The sequence below is a fragment of the Macaca mulatta genome, chromosome 12, assembly GCF_049350105.2.
Source record: "Macaca mulatta isolate MMU2019108-1 chromosome 12, T2T-MMU8v2.0, whole genome shotgun sequence".
Classification (NCBI taxonomy): Eukaryota; Metazoa; Chordata; class Mammalia; order Primates; family Cercopithecidae; genus Macaca; species Macaca mulatta.
In genome coordinates, this window is record NC_133417.1 from 9,786,353 (window position 1) to 9,798,997 (window position 12,645).

Consider the following 12,645-nt stretch of genomic DNA (forward strand, 5'->3'; position numbering starts at 1 on the left):
CACGATGCTATTTGTGTATCTAAACATAGAAAAGGTACAGTTAAAATACAGTATAGTTGGGCGTGGTGGCTTATGCCTGTAATCTCAACATTTTGGGAGGCTGAGGCAGGAGGATCACTTGAGGTCAGGAGTTCAAGACAAGCCTGGGTGACATATAGTGAGTCCCTGTCTCTACAAAACATTTAAAAAATTAACCAGGCATGGTGGTATGGGCCTGTAGTCTCAACTATTCAGGAGGCTAAAGTAGAAGGATGAGCCCAGGCGTTTGAGGCTACGGTAAACTAGGATTGTGCCACTGCACTCCAGCCTGGGTGACAGAGCAACACCCCAACTCTTTAAAATATATGTGTGTGTGTGTGAGATAAAATATGGTACACCTGTTTAAGGTACTTGGCATGAATGAAAGCAGGACTGGAATTTGGTCTGGGTGAGTGGTGAGTGAATGTGAAGGCCTGGAACATTACTGTACACTACTATAGGCTTTATAAACACTGTACACTTAGGCTACACTAAATTTACAAAAAATATTTTTTTCTTCAATAAAAAGTTAACCTTAGCTTACTGGATGGCCACCGTCGTATTCGCAGTTCGTCATTGACCGAAACATCGTTATGCGGCGCATGACTGTACTTGCACTTTTAAAAGAAGGTAGCACTTCATTGAGTTAGAATTAAGAAATTTGGTGTTCTTAATTGTGGTGAAAGTAAATGTGTATTTAAAAGACAACTTGTATTTCACTTGCTTTTGTTTACTGCTTTAGTATGGACTTTCTGTCGGATTTTGAGATGATGTTGCAGCGAAAAAAGAGCATGAGTGGCAAGCGCAGACGGAACCGTGATGGTGGCACCTTTATTAGTGACGCAGACGACGTCGTGAGCGCCATGATCGTCAAGATGAACGAAGCTGCTGAGGTGAGTTGTGTTGCTTCTAGGTTCACCTTCTTTTCCTCCCACTGAGTTTATTGGATGCCTTTTTTTTGATGCTTAACCCTTAAATGACAGTTAAGATGCTTTGCTTTTTGTAATAAAGCATTTACTGTTCTAAATTTTAATCATGGAAATATTTTAATTTTTTAGTCACATGTTTAGAAAAAGTGAAAAGATGAAATATTCAGTAAAATGAAATGTTTTAGGTGAATGGCTTTGCTAGTTTCATGGGGCATGGTTTTGTTCTCAGATGTGGCTAGTTCACCACAAAGTTTAGTTTCTTCATATATTAAAGGTGTTACAAATTCATGTGTTGTTCTCTTGCTCCTGATCAAGACATGGCTTCTTCCATTGCATTGTAAAAATCTGCTCAACTTACAAAAATTGGCCCAGTAGTATGTTTAAAAAACAACTTCAGATCTTTTGGAGACACTTACTGAGAGTTCAGCAGTGGATTCAATGATCTGTGGCTAGCATTTCTTTCAAAACAATTCAAGAATGGAGGAAAGTAGCTAAAAGAAGACTAGTTGTGTGTATTTAATTGTTGAAATGTATGCAACAGGCATATTATTCTACATTCTGTATTTGTAGAATTTGAAATTTTTCATAACTAAAAAAAAATAGGAAAAACTGCCCAAGTAAATACTGAAACTCTTCTTTGATATAGTATATTCCAATATCATATAACCTCACACCTGGAAAATTGTTCCTAGTATCATAAACCAAAATTTCCCAGTTGTAATTTGTACCTTTAATGAACTCTGAAAACTTGACAATCATGCTAATATTCTAACTTAAAATGGTTTCTTTCAACTTGTAGTTGTTAAAGGCAATTCTAATAGTTTTGTGGGTTTGACTGACATAGATACAGAGCTTGGTGCTCTGCAAAAGATCCATTCTTAAGTTACTCTTTCTTATAGGAAAAATTGTTTCTTTGAAAAACTGTTATTTTATTTTAAGGTTCAGAATTACAGTGAATTCAATATTAACAATGAGTACTGTTTTTAAAAAAAATCTTTATTTTTTTCTGAATAGGAAGACAGACAGTTGAACAATCAAAAAAAGCCGGCACTGAAAAAATTAACTTTACTGCCTACTGTAGTTATGCACCTTAAGAAGTAAGTGTTTTGTTTTCTTTAAAATGTCTTTTTCCTTTTTCATGGAATGATAATTCAAATGATGTACTGGTGTTCTAGGAATACTAAATAATGATAGCCTTCTATCAGTTCACAGAAAGATAATGAATAAAATTTCCTAAATTATATTTCTTCATAAACTTTTATTAAACCTTGATGCCTGGTGCAAACAGAACAAATAAAAAATTGATACTAATGAAAGAAAAACTTGGAAACTACTGATTTTGTGTGTTTTTGTTTTTGTTTTTTGGTAGAGACAGGCTCTTGCTATGTTGCCCAGGCTTGTCTTGAACTCCTGGGCTTAAGTAATCCTCCCACCTCATCCTCCCAAAGTGCTGGAATTACAGACAGGAGCCACTGCACCTGGCCACTAATTTTGTTCTTTATAGGCAGTTTTTGGTCTGGTAAAATTACGTTTGTTTTCTCCGTGTGATGGAAAACAGAAAATCTTGGAAGACCCTACCTGAAGGCTGCATTGTCCAAGGCTTATATGACTCTAATGTGTCACAATTATTGGTCCTTCTGAAGTAATGATGCCCTTTTTGAGTAGATCCTTGTTTCTAACTTTTTTCATTGATTTGCTTTTTTTTTGTTTGTTTGTTTTTTAATTAGAGACAGGATCTTGCTGTGTTGCCCAGGCTGGTCTCGAACTCCTGGGCTCAGGTGATCTTCCTGTCTCTACACCCGAAAGTCAAAGTACTGGAATGGGATTACAGGTGTGAGTCACCACGCCGGGCCCCGATTTGCTCATATTTCTGAGCAACCTTGCTTTCCCTTTGAACTAAGCCATAGCCTGCTTTTGATGACTGAGGAAATGTATTGGTGCATCAGTGAGCCACCACCAGCATGGCCTAGAGCATCTGTAACCAGAAAATTTCTCCCTCTATTCTAACAGGGAAAACTATCTGTGGCAGGTTTTTTTGTATATAATGTCTTGTTTTCTGTTAACATAAATGATTCTAGTACATAAAATGGAATTTAAGTATTATTTTACTGAGGGTGTTTTGTGTTTGTTTGTTTGTTTTCTGTCCTGCCAGTAGAGTGCTAGTCTCATTGGTGTCCTGCAGAGAATAGCAATTCTGGGTTCGCCACCATGTACAATTTTTCAATAATCACTATTTCGATAGATTGAACGTTTTTTTTTTTAGTTGAAATGATTGGAGTTAATTGTTCTTACTGTCTGTACCATTCATATCAGCATTAATTTATCTTGTGTAACTTGAGTTTGTTTTGTTTTCAGCAAATCATTTTTTGTCAGGTATATGCGTTTCTGGAAGATAAGAACTAAATGTCACACTGCTTTTGAAACCAGAATGGTGTTCAGTAAATACCAAATTTATATGAATAACTTTTTTAAAGCAGTTTTTAGAAACATCACTAAATATGTAGGAAAAGTCAGAAGATACAGTAGAACCAAGGTTCACGGAATTTTTAAAAATTCTTGTTATTACTGCAGGCAGGACCTTAAAGAAACATTCATTGACAGCGGTGTGATGTCTGCCATCAAAGAATGGCTCTCACCCCTACCAGACAGGAGCTTGCCTGCACTCAAGATCCGGGAGGAGCTGCTGAAGATCCTGCAAGAGGTTAGAGGCAGATCATCTGACTGTTCTTTATTAATTATCTATTGTGGCCTGTGTGGTCATAACCTGTGTAGTTTACAGTGTTTGTGTATGTTCTCTCTGCTACAGCCTGCCCGAAGAGGGGTTGGAAAAAAGGAACATATCTAGTAAAATGAGCGTGAAAGGGAAGACCTTATAAAAATTCATATAACTATTGCATTGCAGGGAAAAGATCTTAGAGCAGCTGTGATGTGGCTGAGAAGAGTAGTACAGTAGTGGGCAAGTTCTGGGGAGACGTGGCGTAGAATGAACACCAAATTCAGAGTCATAGGAACCTGCATTTGAACCTTGAGCTGGGCCACCTTACGTAGTTGTGACACCTTGGTTGAGCTATTTAACTTCTGAAGCAATTCCCAAGGAGTCTCCTATGCCACGCACTGTGCCAGGTGCTTTATATATGTATTGGTTCGTTTCTTCCTCACAGTAAACTGACAAGGTAGGTGTAGTATTTCCATTTTACAGATGAGGGAATTAGATTCAGAGAAGTTAAATGACTTGTCAAGGTCACATAGCTAGAAGGTGGCTGTGTTTGGGTTCAGTCTTAGGTCTGTTGGATTCTGAGGCCTATGCTGGCTCCTGTATTAAACTGCTAACCTCTAAGTATGCTTAGTTCATACTTTCTCACATTGTTAGGTTTTACTTCAACTCAGCTGTAATACTGAACTCTTAACCTTTTTTGTTGTTGTTGTTTTTGTTTGTTTTTGTTTTGTTTTGTTTTGTTTTTGAGATGGAGTTTCGCTTCTGGTTCCCAGGCTGGAGTACAGTGGCACGATCTCGGCTCACTGCAACCTCCGCCTCCTAGGTTCAAGTGATTCTCCTGCCTCAGCCTCCCGAGTAGCTGGGATTACAGGCAGCCACCACCACACCCGGCCACTTTTTGTATTTTTAGTAGAGATGGGGTTTCACCACATGATGGCCAGGCTGGTCTTGAACTCCTGACCTCAGGTGATCCACCCGCCTCAGCCTCCCAAAGTGCTGGGATTACAAGCGTGAGCCACCGTGCCCGGCCTGAACTCTGAACTTTTGATGTGGACACAAAGTTATCTTTGTGCTCTATTTCTGTGGATCCTGAAAATGGAATTTTTTATTTATACTATTGTGAAGGCGCCAGGTCTCTAGTATAGATTAGCAAGACCCCCAGCTTCTGAGTGATTAATGTGTGTGTATGTGTTTATGTTCCCCAGCTGCCTAGTGTGAGCCAGGAGACCCTGAAGCATAGTGGGATTGGACGAGCAGTGATGTATCTCTATAAACACCCCAAGGAATCAAGGTCCAACAAGGACATGGCAGGGAAATTAATCAGTATGTAAATTTTCCTTTTCGTTTGTTGTGTTTATGTCTGTAGATAAGAGAGAGATGCGTATATATAAAAGCTGTATTTTTACTAGTATTTGTTTTGAATGAGTCAGTAAAGTGGAATAGAAATTTTTGAATAGCTTCTTACAGGCACCAGCCTTTTCTTTTAGACTTTAAAAAAACAAAACAAAACAAACCTTCTAAGTATAATTAAGTATACTATTCATTATTAAAAATAGCAAGTAAGGCTGGGTGCAGTGGCTTAATGCCTGTAATCCCAGCACTTTGGAGGCTGAGGTGGGTGGATCACAAGGTCAGGAGATCAAGACCATCCTGGCTAACACGGTGAAACCCCGTCTCTACTAAAAATACAAAAAATTAGCCGGGCGAGGTGGCACGCACCTGTAGTCCCAGCTACATGGGAGGCTGAGGCAGGAGAATCACTGGAACCCAGGAGGTGGAGCTTGCACTGAGCCGAGATCGCGCCACTGCACTCCAGCCTGGGCAACAAGAGTGAGACTCAGTCTCCAAAAAAAAAAAAAAAATCGCAAGTAAAAAGTATGCGTTTTCTAGTCATGGGTCGAGAGCATGGAGAGAGAGGGGTTAGATTGCAGGCTGTGGTGTTGATATTACCTGGATTCAGATCATGAATCCACCACCTACCTTACTGCGCTTCCTTAGCGAGTGATTTGTGCTCTGTAAAATTGAGATAATTATGTGTTTTCTTCTGGGTGACTTTAAAGATTAAATGAGAGGTTGTGTCTAAAGCATGGTGCCTGGCACATAGTAAGTACTCAAGAAGCAGCCCCCGTTGTTGTTGTTGCTTGCACATTGGTCTCCAGAACCTTTTTGCACGTTCTTATTTAATGATGCCAGAGAAATCCAGAGAAGTCTAAACCAAAATTTATGTGATCAAGCATATTGTTTGTGAAATTATCCAGTTTTAAGAATGAAACCCGTGTTCATTTTTGTTATCCTTCTTAACTCTTCCTATGCTCCATGTTGAAAAGGAATTTTAAGAATTTCAAGGCTAGATTGAAAAAGTAACTACTACATTTGAATATAATAATTATTTTTCTTTTGAATTGCTAAGTTTGTCAAAAGCTTTTAGAGAAATGTAAATTTCTTCTATAAAACAGAGATATACTACTGTCTTTGATCTTGTTAGTAGTCTGCAGTTTACCGCCTGTTAAGTGAGAAACTTTTGGTGCTTTTATGCAGTGGGTTTGCGACTTTCTTTTTTTGCCCCAGACTGAGAAAAGCAGAATATCCCTACTGGTGTCCATGACTCACTACAGCGGTGATTCTGAATCCATAAGTGGGGTCAGTGGGGCGATTTTAAAAGATTATAGACCCCTGAGAACCCCTGCTTCCTTCTTTGTGTGACAGCACCCATGTTCGGTCTATAAAGGTCCTTTCTTATTTGTATAGTGTATTAAATGTAGCGGTAAGCTACATTATGTCTCAGAACAAAGGCATCAGTTGGCTCCTGGACTTTGACTGACTGAACAGTGGCATGTACTTTCTTTCATGGTCATTGTAGCAGCTACATTAGACTTAATGAAGTATAGAGTCTCCATCCATACTGTTAAACTGTAGTTTTTACAGATATAGACCATTTTGTAAGGTAGTGGTGAGGGAGCTTGTTTTGGGTTAGGATAAGAAAGCAGAATTTCAAGACTTTGTATTTCCAGTAAACTTAGAAATTAGTTTACCTTTTAAAATAAATAAAAATTTTAAATAAATGTCTTTTATGAAATGTCAATCCAGCTAATTGTTGACTATCAAAGTGTGTCACATGTTACTTTCTTTAAATCTCTGTGGTGATCTTTTACATTAAATTTTCTGAATCAGCCAGAGTTAGTCACGATACTGGCATTTTGCTTTGTTTATCCTATAAATTCTTCTGAAATAATGGGCTCTTCAAGGAAAGAATATTCTAAATGTCTAGAATATCCCCTCACACTAGGGTGCAATTATTTGAAAAAAATGGTAGAGGAAATGCAATTTTATGGGCAAAATAATTGATTTTTTTCTTACTACAGATGAGTGGTCTAGGCCTATATTTGGTCTTACCTCCAACTACAAAGGAATGACAAGAGAAGAAAGGGAGCAGAGAGATCTAGAACAGATGCCTCAACGACGAAGAATGAACAGGTATGAGGGAACAGGTATGAGTAAGTGGAATACATGTTATTGTTGTAGTAACTCAGTTTTAAGTAAGATCATTAGGAAAGCTGCAAGATGATAGAATTTCCTTTCCTCTCAGCTTGATATATCTACATAATGCACAATATCCTTTTAGTTTAAATGTGATAGTGTATAGTCAGGGTCCTGTCCTCCTAACCAGACCTTTCTGGGTCAGTTTGTTGGAACAGAGCCTCTTTAACGGTACTGATTGCTTGTGTTCCAGCCACCTGCAGAAAACAACTTTCTGGGTCCCATTTCTGAGTTCCTAGAATAAAAAATGTTACAGGTTTGGTTTGTATCAATATAGTGGACATACAGTTGCATCTAGGAGGACAGGGTCATTAGTTACAAATATGGCAATTACGGCTCACCCACAAGGAAACCTGTTATGCAGATGAATACTAAAATGAGTAGTACTTTTTAAAGATTAGGAGTTATTTTCCCTGATCCATCGTAAAAGAGCTATTAATAGTTATGGTCTAAGTTTGATATTTTAGTTTGCTCTTTTTCTGAGCAATATTAGGTTCTAATATTCCTGGTATCTCCTTGTTTACTTTTTTCCAGCACTGGTGGTCAGACACCCAGAAGAGACCTGGAAAAGGTGCTGACAGGAGAGGAGAAGTAAGGCTTTAATGTTAAGTCTTCTTCCTAGACTATGTAGAGAATTTCCGTCTGCTGCTTTAAGAAAAGTAGTAAATGAAATGATGTTATGTTCTCATTCACTGGAGGTGACTTTCATTTTAACGTTTAGTATCTACAAAGCATTGTATTGGGTACTCTGGGGATGTAAGGAAAATTGAGAAAACATTCAAAGATTTTTTTGCTGCTTGCTAAGTGCTAGATTCCTTGTTGTGATCTGAGAATTTAAAAACAAAAATAGTCTATGCTCTCAAAAAGTATAAGTCTTTACAAGGATGATAGGCAAAGGGAGGTCTTCGGTAAAGCCATGGGGTAAGTGTGCCAGGTCTGTGTTTGGAATGACAAGTAGACTGAAGGGGTTGGACAGTAGTATGGGGCCTGATAAGGTTGGAAATAATAGACCAGTGAAGGGCTTTGAATCAAGATGAGGAATTTTTGCATGCCTTGTGATTCCACAGAAAGTTTTTGAGACTGGATGTGAAGCCATCTGGTTTGATTTGATTTAGGATGCTGATGCCAATGGCATCGTGTAGGATGGGTTGGAGGGCAGTGGGACTGAGGCAGTGGTACAGCTAAACAGAGGTGGTAGTGGGGGAACAGAGGGGTGAGAAGATACTGCAGAGGCAAAGCTGTCATATGTTGGTGACTTAGTGGGAGAGAAGATGTCTAGAGTTAAAGACTTCAGCCAAAATTTTAACCTAAGTGCTGAGACAGTGTCATTACCTTTCACCAAAATGGAGGGAGAAGTGGATTTGAGGAAACAGGCAAGTTCTCTTTTGAGCATATTAAATGTGAGATGCCCAATGAGATAGTCCTATAAATATTATGGGTCTAGAACTTGTAAAGAGATGTTTGGGCTAGAGACCTAGATTTGATGGTTCTCTCCATAGAAAAGATTGTTCAGTCAAGAAAGTATAGAGTAAGAAATGAACTAAACCATTTTGAAAGGGGGCATAGCCAGGCAGAGTAGCCAGTGAAGGTGAATGAGCAGCTGTGGTCCTATGTGTTGGAGCAGAGCCTGGAGGGGAATGAGGCTGAGCTGGCGGTGGCAATGGCAAAAGCATGGGCCAGTGGCAGGTGCTGCAGAGGGCTTTGTGCAGGTGAGTTGGTAGTCAGGCAGCATCCAGATTGCAAGAGGAGAATAGGGGATGAGCCAGAGGAAGCAAGTTTGTTTTAGAAGGAAGTTGATGATGAGGCCGTGCTTCAGAAGGAAAGTAAGAGTTACAGGGAATTTTCTTGGCAAGCCAATTAACCTGTTCATACGTATATGAAGGTTATAAAAATTTAAGGTTGGCTGGGCACGGTGGCTCACGCCTATAATCCCAATACTTTGGGAGGCTGAGGCAGGCGGATCAGGAGGTCAGGAGATCGAGACCATCCTGGCTAACATGGAGAGACCCCATCTGTACTAAAAATACAAAAAATTAGCTGGGCGTGGTGGCGGCACCTGTAGTCCCAGCTACTTGGGAGGCTGAGGCAGGAGAATGGCACAAACCTGGGAGGCGGAGCTTGCATGAGCTCAGATCATGCCACTGCACTCTAGCCTGGGCAACAGAGCGAGACTCTGTCTCAAAAAAAAGAAAAAGTCTAAGGTTAAAAATGCGGTAAACTGTACAAGAGAATAGAAACAATTGAGAATTTTTTACCCTTCTCTCCCCATCCCCAATAGACACACATAGATCCGCTCTTTACTAGTTACCTAAAGGCTGAATGGTTTGAATGCCCAGGCATCTATAGATAGGCTTTACTTTGGAAGGTTAGTAATCTTATTTTAGTCTAGCATGGTTGCCCATGGATTTGCATAGAACTAAATACATACACATAAATGAGTGCAAGTGAAACTGGGGAAGTGTAAATGAGATCTGTGTACTGTATCAACATCAGTATCCTGGTTGTGATACTATACTGTAGATTTGCAAGTTGTTACTATTGGGAGAGACATTGGATCTCTCTCTGTATCATTTCTTACAACTTCATTTGAATCTGTAATTATCTTCAAAAGATTTTTACAAAAATAAACATTAAAAATTACTGTAGGAGTTGTATATTGAAAAACTACTTTATGGGCATACTGAGAGTTTTGGGGGGTCATTTGACGACTCAGTTCTTCACAGTTCCTCATCTCACAAGTGAACTCATGAGTGACTCCACTAGACAAGAGAAAAAGGGATTCATGCTGGTGGGACTAGCCTTGGAAGGCAGAGGGGCATGAGTATATCTGAAGCTGAGGAGAGGAGAAAATGATTCATGCAGATGCAGAGCAAGTTGGCTTTGGAAGAGAAGCAAGGAATGCACACTGGAGTGTGTGTGGTGACAGGCTAGCTGAGAGGCGGCAAGAGGGTGGATTGGGTGACCTGAGGTGGGGAGCAGAGCAGTTTCGAACATTGCAGCTGAATGGGTGGATGTAGAAACAGTAGTGCGAAATGGCCTGTGTGCCCCAGTGTGGTTGGCCACATAAGCAACATGCTCTTCCTCTTCCCTTTTTCAGGGCTCTTAGACCTGGAGATCCTGGATTCTGTGCCCGGGCAAGGGTCCCAATGCCCTCAAACAAGGACTATGTGGTCAGGCCCAAATGGAATGTGGAAATGGAGTCATCCAGGGTAAGCAAGTGGAGGATCGGCAAGGTGGATCTCACCTGCAGATTACTATTTTACTCTTTACTTCATGCGTTAATAACCCTTGTAGCTCTTAAGGCTTGTCTGATTCAGAGAGGACTGTTTTCTGGTCGCTTATCTAGCCAAACCACAAATTGAGCAATAGAGAAAGGAAAAGTCTTACCCAGGATTAAAGTTTATTGCTGATGAACTTTTCTTCAGACCTAATACAACATTATCAGGTAGAGAAGTTTGTTTTTATTAATCCCTTCAAGTGAGGCTTGAAATTGAAACCTGGTGTATTCTGATACAGTGAATTTTTTTTTTTTAATAACCATGAGAAACAGAGCTTACATGCTTCAGCAGACCTACCTCTCCCTTTCTCTTAGACAGTTTAAGCAATTCCGTTGGCAATAATTAGGGTAGATGCTTACTCTGTTATCACTGTAAATACTGCTCAGTAGATCTTCAGTGTTTCTCCGTAATCTCTTTTTATTCTCCAATCAAACTACTGCCTCTAGCCCGGTATTCTTAAAAAGGGCCTAAGCCGATTGGAAAAGCATAAGAGGCGATTTGCAGAACAGAAACGACTCAGCAAAGTGCATCGTGCTGTCAAGTTCAGCATTGAAGGCAACAGGATGCCCCTGTAGGCCTGGCCCTGCCAGAGTGTGTACACGAGAGGTATTCCCAAGGACGCATGTACTGTGCATGGGCTTGAATTGTCAGCGGTCAGAGTGAAACGTGTGTGTGTGTGCTTTCTGAATCAGAAGAGGCCGCGTCTGCTTTTAGTTTCGAAATAATGACCCTAACAGGCACCTTGGGCTGTGCAAGGCCTCTTGAATATTTAGAAATTTTGACATGGAAGCCCCTTTCTTTATCAGTATCCTAGAGACTAGTAGATAATTACTTCCCTAATATGCATTTGGGTCTTCCTGACTGGTGCCCATTTTTATGAAAAAGGTTTTTGTTAGGACCCAGAATTACAGTGATATGTGTTACAGGCTGTAAACTGGTTAGCGGCTTCTCGGTGGGAAGTAGCTTGTTTTCCTGCTGTCAGTGGCTCAGCAACATGCATTTGAGGACTCATTGCATAAAGCCTTACACTAAATATTTAGGAGATGAATTTGATTAACCCATACTCACAATGTGGTCAGAAATGAAAAAGACTTTGGAACGTTCATAAGCCCGACTCACTGATCCGCTGTGCTTTGAGATTAATAGTGGCACCTTTGTTGTGGAGTACATACAGTCTGTGTGTTGCCTGCCTTTTGCGCTTCTCCATGACCCCTGCTTTGGCAGCTGTTTCCACTGACTCCGCTCTCCTACCTGCCAGTTCATGTTGCTGTTAAGTGACTATCAAAACAAAATGTACTTTCTTATTTCTTGAGAATAAATCAAGGGTAGAGAAGGACTAGTTCTGTGCCAAGAACTTCCTCCTCTCTCTCCTTTTCTTCTTTCTTACTCGTGCCCATATCCATGTCCCTGACCACCTCTCCATGTCCTCTGCACCCATTTCTTTTTTGCCCTTCTGTCCTTTTTCGAGACGAGTCTTGTTCTGTCGCCCAGGCTGGAGTGCAGTGGCGCGATCTCTGCTCACTGCAAGCTCCGCCTCCTGGGTTCACACCATTCTTCTGCCTCAGCCTCCCAAGCAGCTGGCCCGCCACCACGCCCAGCTAATTTTTTGTATTTTTGGTAGAGATGGGGTTTCACTGTGTTAGCCAGGATGGTCTCAATCTCCTGACCTAGTGATCTGCCTGCCTCGGCCTCCCAAAGTGCTGGGATTAAGGCGTGAGCCACCGTGCTTGGCCAACAATTTGAGGTTTTAAATGTATTTCCAGATATGCCTTGAACTTAGTTTTTATAATTATAGAAAATTTTTAGGTACTAAGAGAAAAATTATTCACGGTCCTAGCATTCAAAAGCAGTTTGACATATTTGTTGTCTTTTTTTCTACTGATGACATTAATTAAAATTATACTAAATATCAGCCTGGACAACATAGCAAGACTCCATCTCTACCAAAAAATTAAAAAATTAGCCAGGCATGGTGGCATGCACCTGTAGTCCTAGCTTCTTGGGAGGGTGAGGTGGGAGAATCACTTGAGCCCAGGAGTTTGAGGCTGCAGTGAGCTAGAATCCTGCCATTGCACTCCAGCCTGGGCAACAGAATGAGACCCTATCTCTAGAAAGAAAGAAAAAATACACACACACACACACACGTACACACCCACAGAAAATGACC

At 40.4% G+C, this 12,645-nt stretch overlaps 1 protein-coding gene across 20 annotated transcripts in view; it reads left to right on the top strand.

Moving 5' to 3' along the window:
- The window catches only part of IWS1 (interacts with SUPT6H, CTD assembly factor 1), a 107,069-nt gene that overhangs the window by 31,251 nt on the left and 63,173 nt on the right, over positions 1-12,645 (top strand). For 13 of the 20 annotated variants that reach the window (XM_077956771.1, XM_015109845.3, XM_028830617.2 and 10 more), the window contains 7 exons: positions 761-911; positions 1,962-2,044; positions 3,519-3,648; positions 4,869-4,986; positions 7,026-7,137; positions 7,735-7,791; positions 10,298-10,409. In XM_077956771.1, the coding sequence (XP_077812897.1) occupies positions 761-911; positions 1,962-2,044; positions 3,519-3,648; positions 4,869-4,986; positions 7,026-7,137; positions 7,735-7,791; positions 10,298-10,409 (763 nt within the window). Of the gene's footprint in view, positions 1-760; positions 912-1,961; positions 2,045-3,518; positions 3,649-4,868; positions 4,987-7,025; positions 7,152-7,734; positions 7,792-10,297; positions 10,410-10,924; positions 11,085-12,645 lie in introns of all 20 variants that reach the window. The other 7 variants (XM_077956778.1, XM_077956780.1, XM_077956776.1 and 4 more) reach the window with 3 other exon arrangements.